Below are 11,624 nucleotides of genomic sequence, written 5' to 3' on the forward strand. Positions count from 1 at the left end.
GGGACTATACTTTTATTCAGCCATACATAATTCTTTTTTCTAGAATTGACATGTTGTGGGGTACCAAAGACTTGGGACTTATAACAAAGTAGAGATTTTACCTAAAATAGGAGCTTACCATAACCCAATAATGTGGATTACAAAAATGTTTAAGAAGTTGAGAAGATGGAGACTGAATTAAGATTTACTACAGAATAAAGAAATAGTGACACACCTAGAAAATGAAACCAAAACTTTCTTTCAAATGAATCACAAAGAGGATATAGAATTTTAGATGGTCTGGGATGCCTATAAAGCAGTAATGAGAGGAATACTGATTACCTTGAATAATAAAGATAAGAGAGCAAAAGAAAAACAGTTTTTGGGCATTCAAAATGAACTAAAGAAAAAAGGGGAGTTGAGAAAAAGGCCAGGGAAAAAGAAAATTATAAGGGAAATTGCAATATTACAAACGCAAATGAGACATTTGTTAAATAAAGAATTGGAATGGAATTTGAAAAGACTGCAGCAGAAATCTTTTGAGGGAGCAAATAAACCTGGAAAGTATTTAAATTGGCAACTGAAGAAAAAGAGAGAAAATAAAATTATTAATAAAATTGTGGTAGATGGAAGAGAGGTGGTTAGCCAAGAGGGAATAAAAAGAGAATTTTTTAAGTATTATGCCAAGTTGTTTAAAAGTGTCAAAATGAAGAAAGAAAAGATAGATGAGTATCTACAAAAGATAAAAATAGAACCCTTAACAGAAAATATGCAAAAGTTTTGAATGAGCCAATTGGAAAAATAGAAATTGAAGCTGCAATTAATACAATGAAAAATGGAAAGGCACCTGGGCCAGATGGGGGAGGGATGGTGGTTCAGTGGTAGAGCATCTGCTTGGGAAGCAGAAGGTCCCAGGTTCAATCCCTGGCATCTCCAAAAAAGGGTCCAGGCAAATAGGTGTGAAAAACCTCAGTTTGAGACCCTGGAGAGCCGCTGCCAGTCTGAGAAGACAATACTGACTTTGATGGACCAAAGGTCTGATTCAGTATAAGGCAGCTTCATATGTTCATACATATGGATATACAGCTAAATATGAATATACATATGGATATACAGCTAAATATTTTAAAACTTTTAAAGATGAATTAACACCGAATTTGCAGAAGTTGATGAACATAAGAATAAAAGGGAAAATACCAAACACATGGAAGGAAGCTGTTATTTTGTTGATACCAAAGGAAGATAGAGATGTCACAAATGTAAAAAAATTATAGACCAATTTCGTTATTAAATAATGACTATAAAATATATACAAGAATTTTGGCAGAACGGCTTAAACAACATTTGATAAATTTTATAAAGGAAGATCAAGTGGGGTTTCTTCCCAAAAGGCAAATAAGAGACAACATCAGAACTGTTGTAAATATTGTAGAATATTATGAAAGACATCCAGAAAAGGAAGTAGCATTATTCTTTGCGGATGCAGAGAAAGCATTTGACAATTTAAATTGGAACTTTATGTTTGCAGTAATGGGGAAAATGGAGTTGGGAGAAAGTTTTATAAGAATGATAAAAGCAATATATACTGAACAACGTGCAAAGCTATGTATAAACGCAGACCTTACAGAAGACATGATGATTAGCAAGGGTACAAGACAAGGTTGTCCGCTTTCCACATTGTTGTTTATAATGACTCTTGAAATAGTACTGATGCAGATCCAAGAAGATAAAGAAATAGAAGGATTACAAATAAAAGGATTTATTTACAAATAAAGAGCATTTGCAGATGATATTGTTGTTAGCCAAAATACAAGAATATGGGGAGTTGGTGGGACTTTGTATTAATAAAGAAAAATCAAAACTTTTATGTAAAAAATATGCAAAAAAAATAAGCAACAAGAATTACAGAGACTAACGGGTTGTGAAGTCACCTCCAAGGTAAAATATTTGGGTGTGGAGATAGCAATGAAGAATACTGATCTATTTAAAAATAATTATGAGAAGCTACGGCATAAAATGGATGAAGATATGTTAAAATGGAGTAAACTTAATTTGTCATTGCTGGGTAGAATAGCTGCAATTAAAATGAATATTCTACCAAGAATAAGGTATTTGTTTCAAATTATTACCATTGTGAAAGAAAGTAAACAATTTGATAAATGGTGAAGAAAAATTTCAGAATTTGTGTGAGCGGGGAAGAAACCAAGGATCAAAATGAAAATTTTGACAGATGCAAAAGATAGAGGTGGATTTCAACTACCAAATTTAAAATTATATCAGGAAGCAGTTTGTTTAGTGTGGATAAAAGAATGGATAACTTTGTTAAACAAAAAACTTAGTGCTGGAAGGTCACGGAAATAAATTTGGCTGGCACGCGTATTTGTATTATGGAAAAAAGATGGGACTTTTTTTTCTCTCACCATTATATAAGAAATAATTTGCTAAATACATGGATGAAATACAAGAAATATGGGGATGAGAGAAAACCGTTATGGATAGTGCCAGCTGAAGTAATAAAAATAACAGCTGAGATAGGTGAAGAAAAGTGGTTGTCATATAATCAATTATTAAAAATACAAAGTGGCAAAATAGAACTGAAAACTGCTGAAGAGTAGAATAATAAATATGATTGGTTCCAAATGCAACAAATAAAGAGTCTGGTGGATAATGATATCAAAACTGAAGGAATAAGAAAAGAACAAACAGAAATGGAAAAAGTTCTGCTTGAAGGTAACAAAAAATTAATTTCAAAAATATATAAACTACTGTTAAAATGGTCTACAGAAGATGAAGTAGTGAAATCTCAAATGATTAAGTGGGCAATTAATGTAAATAAAGAAATACAGATGGATACATGGGAATATTTGTGGAAGAACTCTATGAAACTCTCAACATGTCAGAGTATCAAGGAAAAATGTTTTAAGATGATGTACAGATGGTATATGACTCCTAAAAAGTTGGCAAAGATAGACAATAAGATGCCAGACAGATGTTGGAAATGTAAAAAACATGAAGGTTCTTTCTACCATATGTGGTGGACTTGTGAAAGAGCGAACAAGAGATTCAACAAGAGATTTCTAAGATCTTGGGATACGAATTTAACAAAGTTGCAGAAACTTTTCTGTTGAGATTACAAATGGAAAAATTTCCAAAAGATAGAACTTTAATCTGGTACTTGCTCTCAACTGCTAGGACATTGTATGCGCAGTTGTGGAAGCAAGGAAAAATACCAGAGAAATGAAATTGAAGTTATGACATGGAGTGAAATGGACAAGTTAACAAGAACCTTAAGAGACTATGATTTAGAAGTATTTAAGATGAAGTGGAAAAAGTTCAGACGATATGTAGCAAAAAAGTGGAAAATAAAAGGACATTGGACAATTTTTGATAATAATTAAGTACAAGAGGGAGGAGGATATTATTTTTGGTTCTTATTAATTAAGGGTACCTTTAATATTAATATTTTAAGTATAGAACACCGACAGGGGTCACGTAACGGGGGGAGGGGTGGGTAGAAAGTAATATATGGGATAGATTTTAAAAAGTAGTTATTAAAGATGTAATTGAAATTTATTACCATATGTTACTAATAAAATTGTTTGAAACGAGGACTTGGTCTCCAGACCCTTCACCATCTTCGTCACCCTCCTCTAGACCCGTTCCAGTTTGTCTATATCCTTCTTAAAATGTGGTGCCCAAAACTAAACACAATACTCCAGGTGAGGTCGCACCACAACAGAGTAAAGAAATATCATCATTTCACGTGATCTAGACACTATACTTCTGTTGATACAGCCCAAAATTGCATTTGCCTTTTTAGCCACCGCATAACACTGTTGACTCATGTTCAGCGTATGATCCACTAAGACCCCTAGATCCTTTTCGCACATACTACTGCTAAGACAAGTCTCCCCCATCCTATAACCATGCATTGGATTTTTCCTACCTAAATGCAGAACTTTACATTTATCCCTGTTAAAATTCAATTTATTGGTTTCAGCCCAGTTTTCCAGCCTGTCAAAGTCATCCTGGATCCTGTTTCTGTCTTCTTCTGTGTTTGCAACCCCTCCCAATTTAGTATCATCTGCAAATTTAATACGCATTCCCTCTATTCCTTCATCCAAATAGTTTATAAAGATGTTGAACAAAAGAGGTCCCAGGACAGATCCTTGAGGCACTCCACTTGTCACTCCTCTCCAAGAGGATGAGGAACCATTCACAAGCAAGTCCTCTGCCTAGCTTGGTGGTCTATAGCAGACCCCCCACAATAATATCACTGTTATTTCTTACTCCATTTATTTTTACCCAGACTCTCAACTGAGCTGCCATGCTCAGATTCACATATTTCCTCACAAGTATATACCTCCTTAACATATACTACTACACCTTCGCCCTTTCTCATTTGCCTGTCCTTTTTAAATAAGTTGTACCCCTGAATCCTAATATTCCAGTTGTGAGTGTCATCCCACCAAGTTTCAGTAAGGCCTATTATGTCATAGTCATAGTCTCCTTCCTGCATTGTTGTTCAGTCCAACTCTTTACGACCCCATGGACAAAGTCATGCCAGGCCCTCCTGTCTTCCACCATCCTCTGAAGTCTGCTCAAATTTATGTTCATTACATCAGTAACAATGTCCAGCCATCTCATCTTGTGCCGTCCCCTTCTTCTTTTGCTTCTGCCTTTCCCAGCATCAGGATCTTCTCCAGTGAGTGCTCCCTTCTCATTTGGTGGCCAAAGTATTTCAGCTTCAGCATCTGACCTTCCAAGGAACAGACTGGATTGATTTCCCTTAGGACTGACTGATTTGATCTTCTTGCAGTCCAAGGGACTCTCAAGAGTCTTCTCCAGCACCACAGCTCAAAAGCATCTATTCTTCTGCGCTCAGCCTTCCTTATGGTCCAGCTCTCACAGCCGTACATTACTACTGGGAATAACATCGCTTTGACTATACGGACTTTTGTTGGCAGGGTGATGTCTCTGCTTTTTATTATACTGCCCAGGTTCGCCATAGCTGTCCTTCCAAGGAGCAAACACCTTTTAATTTCATGGCTACAGTCACCATTTGCAGTGAACTTGGATCCCAGAAATATGAAGTCTGTCACGATCTCTAGTTCCTCTACCTCTCCGAAACCCAGCTTGAATTTCTGGTAGTTCCCGAACTACATACTGCTAAAGCCTAGCTTGTAGGATCTTTAACATGACCTTGTTGGCATGTGAAATGAGGGCAATGGTGCGATGTGTTTTCCAAATTTGTTGACATAATGCGTGCATCACTTTAACAGCATCATCTTTTAGGACTTTGAATAGCTCAACTGTATTAGGACTTCCATAAATGGGACTTTGTGGGGCCAAGCCATGCATGTCCTAAAACGTATTGCCAAATAGTAGAGATATAGACTTTATAGAGCACAGGCCAACACAATTAAATATATCAATTTTTAACTTAGAATACAAGAATGCTTAAAACTCTTGCAATATTTTGTTTAAAATGGAAACGGGGTAGTTGGATTTTGCAATGCAATTTTAAAAATAAAACATCAAGAAAAAGCACAACGATCACAGCAAAAACATTAAAAAATAAAATGCTCTCAGCCTAGGAAAAATTGAAATGGCAAGGCATTACAAGCTTCTCCCCCCGCCCCGGGTTTACTCAGGTTAGCAATGCCTTTCCACTGTTATATCCCCCTTTGGCTGTGGATTCACTAGGCATTAGTTCTCATTTCACGGAGAAGAGACAAAGCTGGTTGAAGGCAATGCTTAGTTTGCAATGACACAACTTCAGGAAGCTTCAGCTGGCCATAGGAATGCTGGGAAGTTCCTCTCCACTGAAACACATAGACAAAGTTGCAAAGAAACCGTGAAGTGGATTTTCTGTTCACCTTTGGTCTGCCCAGAAGCCAGAGTTAGAAATCGGTTCCGCATTTTCTTTGCAGATTTTCCTCATGTTCTTTACAGAAGGCAGAAGGAGCTGGGAATGCCCTCACAGCCTTCAGAGCTTCACAGGGTGAGGACAAGAGGCGGGAGGGGAAGAAGAAATCCCTGCAGGCCTGACTGAAGCCCTGGATGGGCTGGTTTGGCTTGTGGGCTGCATGTCTGACACTCCTGAGTTAGAGTGTTGGACTAGGATTTCAACTGTTTAAATTCATTGCTAGTTTTTAACTGTTCATTGTTACTTGTTTAAATTTGTTGTAATCCATCCTGAGCCCATCTGCGGGATAGGGCAGAATGGGAATTAACATAAATAAATAAATACATTTGGGGGACTTAGGTTGGAATCTCCACTCTGCTATAGAAACTTGCTGGGGACCCTGGGTCAGTCACACTCTCAGCCTGATCTACCTCACAGACTTGTACAGAAGATAAAATGGAAGCACGAAGAATGGTGGAAGCTGCTTTGAATCCTCCGCGGGAAGAAAGGTTGGGTATAAATGAAGTAAATAAAATAGAATAAATAAAATACTACATTATAATTAATAACACAATGACTACCAGCTCAAATAGCCTTTTAAAGGAGCAGCAAATTCATGATTAAAGGAAACTAGATGTTCAAAGATAAAATCTAGAAACCAGAGATAAAACCTAAGGCAATTACCATTACCTGTTTACAAACCTCCAAATTATTCTTAACTGACTATAGTTGAAAATAGAATAGAGTAAATGGATCATGATGTGATCAAGGAAAGTAGTTCTTAAAATCTGTCACTTACCCAATATCTGAATATCTCCAGGGACATTCAGTGTAGAAAGAAAAATCCTCATTATGTAGCTAGCAGTACAACCTTAACATCAACTTACAAGGGAACTGAGTAAACATGCTTAGAACTGCACTATAAATGATAGGGATATAAAACATTAAATAAGATTACACTACAAGGAGTCATTGTTGTTTTCCAAGATATGGCATACTGGCAAAGGGTGACCTATGCATTTGTCTGTGTTTGCAGAATGTGTGTGACAATGCTGCCTGTACTGTTAATCGTCTGTGTCCAAGACTGACACTGGAACATATTAATTTTTCTTTTGAAAATCAGTGGCAGAGCTAATAATATGTAAGAATATGTATGTGGGCTAAATAGACTGTGAGCTTGATAATGTTTGAACAATAAAGATTCTGATTAAATACAGTATAACCAAAAGACTAGAAATGGAGCTTAAACATAGCTTTTCTTATTGAATTTATTAAATTGATATTCTGAGACAGCAATCCTAAACAGATCTCTCCAGAATCATAGTTAGGTCTTTTTAATGGGGCTTACTCCCACGAAACAGTTTTTAGGATTGCTCTATAATTTATCAGATACTCAATATTGCAACAATATACCACATATAAATTAATGCATCCATTCTCATAGAAATCCAGCCTACAAACCCTACTTACCTTCAGATTTCCAATTATAAATGATTACACACACTTACTTCAGAGAAAGTCCCATTAAACTACATTATAATGGCATAGGCTTGGGCTACAAAGTTGTTACTTCTAAACACTTTTCAATCTGGCACAGTGTGGTCATGCCAGTTCAGACTTGTGGCCCTGAAGCTATATGAAGTCTGTGAGAATTCAGAGTTGAAAATAGAATGTCATTATATACCAAGGGTGGGGAACTCCTGTCGGATTGCTGGACCGAACCAAGCCACGTGGCAACCTCCCTGAAGCCTGGCTGGCCAGCAAGGATTGTGGGGCCCAGCCACACTGTGCAGCAGCCTCGCCAGGGCCAGGCAGGGATCACACGGCCCAGATGTACTGTGCAGCAGCTTCCCTGGGGCCTGGCTGGCCAGCCAGAATTGCTGCAGGGCTTGGAAAAGTTACTGTCACAGTTCAATTTGCACTTGATTATCCCAGATGGTGTGGCCTAATATGCTAATGAGTGTGTGACCCAATATGCTAATATTAGGGGATGTGGTCTAATATGCTACTGAGTTCCTGCTGGGCTTTTTCTACAAAAAAGCACTGGACCAATGCATTTGTCTAGGGCGTGTGTGTGTGTGTACCAGATTAGGCTCTCCCCACATGACTTCAAATAGAAAAACAATTATTTGCATTAATTTTGCTGGCCTGAATCATTCTCCCTCGGCGGAGCACTGTTTTTTAAGTTGATAATTTTTAATGGCCTGCGAATGATGTTATAAATATCCATATGGCCCTTGGCAGAAAAAAGGTTCCCCACCCCTGTTATATACAGATGATACTCAGCTTTATGGTTTGTTAACTAAGCATACAGGAGCAACTATGATTGAGTGGATGAGTTTAAACAGGCTGAAGTTGAATCAAAGTAACAGAGAAGTTGTAAGGAATGTCTAGATTTTGAATGATGTTGCTATGGCTGTAAATAAGTGTGGTTGAACTATCCCTATTTGAATAGGTTCCAACATTAAGATTGTTCCTAGGTTGGTTCTGCCTAGGTTGGATAACTTTTCCAGTAGTACTCTTATTATTTTAATTCAGCTCTTTGTTGGGGGGGGGGGATCTCAGAAGCCTAATCTATGCTTTTATAATCCCTAACATTTACTATTTAGTAAGGAGGTGCCTCTAAAAATTTTTGAAAGCTGTAGCTAGTAAAGAACACTTCTGTCTATCTCCCACTGGATGCTAGTTGAATATGCTTAAGTCTCCCAGTGTTGGAGCAATGACACGGGCTACCAACTTGCTTCCAGGCACAATTAAAAATGCTCATGCTTACTTTTCGCAGTCTTAGACCCTCAGAGACCACCTCTGTGTATATCAACTCCCATATACACTCCACATAACAGGTCCTACTCCATGTTTAGGCCCTGCTCACTGCAAAGGAGGAACATCAACTGCTTAGAAGCACAGCCTTTACCATAGTTGTCCTAAGAAGTGCAAGAGAAGTATTCACATTAATTTATAGCACTGCATTTTAGTGAACTGCTTTAAAACTGATTTTCCATGCTTGTCCAATGATTTTGAACAAAGAAATAAATTGCATATAAAGACCTTAAATAAAAAATAAGCCAGCACATTTTCCCAAAAAAAGGCACAATTGATGGCAGGATTTTACTCTATACTTTGCTACTTTTGATTTTTTTTTCCTCCTATGATACTGGTACATAACATTCTTCTGTTTGTAGATCATATATCCCAATGCCTGGGAAATCATTAACACGTACATAATTAATGCTTTGCATGGTTCATTTTTAAGGCAACTGTAAATGTGCAGAGGATTTTGCTGATAGTAAAATCTATTAAAATGTTGATTCCAGACATCCTTTTCAAAGATGCCATTACACTCTGATATGACTAAGAAAAGGATCTCGTGATGCACTGTGTGGCTAAAAACAGGCTTAACTTAGTAAGTCGTTAAGGGTAGGAAGCATAGCTAGCATTCCCACCAGGCATGCTTTTACTTTCTCCTATGTAAGTGAATGGCTGTCATCTGCTTCTGTGAAGAAATAAGGCACTGCCCTTAGGAACAGTGTCTTGAGAACAAAACCTGAGCAGCAGCTGGTATAGTGGCTTGGTGACAGGAACCATCTGCTATTACTACAGGCTGATTATGGGAGGAAGGTGATGTGGGAAAGGGGCACAGTGGCAAGCACACTTGCTAGCTGGGTAGCAGTCCCCAGCGCACACTGCTGATGGGTTGCTGACACACAGTTGCACAGTGTGAGATGTATCCACCACTGCTTACGAAGGCTTACCAGTTAGGGCTGTTTACACAAACAAAAGACAATACTCCAGCATCTGCTGGCAGTTCTTCCCAAGGAGCCACCACCATGCCCTTTTACAGACAAGTACCTCCCAGGGGAACTTCCCATATAAGCCTTTCCTTCCCTTCATACATACCACCTGAGATAAGTGGGCATTTAATAAGCAAATAATTATGAAAAGAAAATGATTGGTTAGGACTGTGAGCCTGTCTTTACAAAATACTAGCAATAACAGTATGGATATATATATTCAGAAGACACAATAATCTACCACTGTAAACCATTAACCTTGTAGCTTCATTTACTGCACCCCTTAAGTGCTGCAAATGAAATGACAGTGGGATCTATGCAGGCAACCAAAGTAACATTACAAACCTGATCCAATTCTTTCTTCAAGAAGAAGATAATTTCCCCCCTACAATTTGTAAAACAACTGTCTGTCTGGTAAATTTAAGCACCCCAAAATATAAAGACTATTAAATCCCATGAGCAGACCTTTAAAAGAAAACAGCAAACACCTCAACCATCTGTGCTGTATACAGCGACACACAGCAAAGAAAAAATTGTACAGAAAGGTTATTTCCATCCGCTCGTAACTGAATGGCTTGCAATATGAGCTCAGCAGCCATGGAATGACAAGGGGGTATGTTGTATTTTTAAGTTCACAGAAATTCCTTCTCAGCAAGCAGAATGTTTACGGATGGGGAAGTAAGAAGAAGTGGACACGAACAGTAACGAACTGAAATGAAGCTAGCTGGTGCCTGCTGCCTATCCGCGCTGTATTGTCACCCTCTCCGAAGAAGTGCCATAAATAAACACGCCTGCGCCGGTGGCTCGGTTGTGGCGCGCGGCTACTTCTTCCCAGCGACAGCCCGGGCCTCCCTCTCCTTGGCCCAAAGGCGCTCTTTCTTCTCCCTCCTTTCCTCCCTGCCCGCTTCCCCCCGGTCGGTGGGTGTCAGCGCCCCCGCCTCACTCACCGGGTGGAGGTGCCCTTCCTCACATCGCACATCATGCACTTGAAGGCCTCGGCGCTGTTCCGGAAGGTGCAAACGCTGCAGTCCCAATAGCCCTCGTCGGAGGAGGGTTTCGGCTGCCGCTTCGGCCTACCAAAAAGGGGGAGGGAGGAAAGAAGGAGGGGAAGAATGAAGGAGGTTTGAGAGACAAAACAAGACATCCCCGCGGTGGCTTTATCCCCCCCCCTCCCCTTCCTTCTTCAGGGCCTCGCGGCTCCCCGGCCGCCGCCGCCGCCGCCACTTATCACGAACTCCCTGGCCCTCCCCCGCCATCGCTTCTGTGGCACCGAGCAGCCCCCCGCGGAGCCGCTTCCTCCGCCACGCAGGCCTTTCGCTGTGAGGCGGCCCCCTCTCGCTTTGCCTCACCTTGTGGGGCTCTTCTTGTCTCCCATGCCGGCTTCAGACGCCTCTCCAGCCCGGCACGGCCCTTTGTGTATTTGTCAATAAGGAGGAGCGAGAGCGGCTGAGAGGCGGGGGCTGGCGCGAGCGGAGGGAGCCGGCGAGGAACAGAGGGAGGAGGAGGAGGAGGAGCCGCCGCTGTTGCTGAGAAGAACCACGGCTGCCTGCAGCCTCCAGCTGTCGAGGGAACTCCTGCTGCCACCCTCCCTCGCCCCCCTTCCTTCTCCCTCACGTGTCTCCCCGTCGCCAACCAGCAGCCGCCCGCAGACAGGCCAAGGCCGCGGCACCCCAGACGGCGGCGGCCGCTGCAACCCCAGAGCAGGCTTTCCCTCCTGCGGAGGCGGGAGGCTGGAAGACGAGAGCCGTGGAGGAAGCGGCGGCAGCAGCAAGACGGACTGGAAGAGGCGTTCAAGGGGAAAGGGAGGATGAGAGCCGCCTGGCAGCACACCCCAAAAGGCTTTTCTTTCCACATGCCGCCTTTACGAGACACAATCCCGTAACCATCCTTGGCACCCTGTTTCCCAGCACAACAGTCCCGTTTTGGATTAGGATTCGCATTTCAGA

General features: G+C 40.6%; 1 protein-coding gene across 1 annotated transcript in view; it reads right to left on the reverse strand.

Annotated features, from left to right (window-relative positions):
- The window catches only part of YAF2 (YY1 associated factor 2), a 67,003-nt gene extending 55,683 nt beyond the window's left edge, over positions 1 to 11,320 (reverse strand). The window contains exons 1-2 of the mRNA XM_060244937.1: positions 11,028 to 11,320; positions 10,626 to 10,751 (exon numbers count right to left, since the gene is read on the reverse strand). Of these exons, the coding sequence (XP_060100920.1) occupies positions 10,626 to 10,751; positions 11,028 to 11,053 (152 nt within the window). The 5' untranslated portion in view covers positions 11,054 to 11,320. The remainder of the gene's footprint in view (positions 1 to 10,625; positions 10,752 to 11,027) is intronic.
- Positions 11,321 to 11,624: the final 304 nt, after the last annotated feature.

The sequence above is a fragment of the Heteronotia binoei genome, chromosome 8 (assembly GCF_032191835.1).
Source record: "Heteronotia binoei isolate CCM8104 ecotype False Entrance Well chromosome 8, APGP_CSIRO_Hbin_v1, whole genome shotgun sequence".
Classification (NCBI taxonomy): Eukaryota; Metazoa; Chordata; class Lepidosauria; order Squamata; family Gekkonidae; genus Heteronotia; species Heteronotia binoei.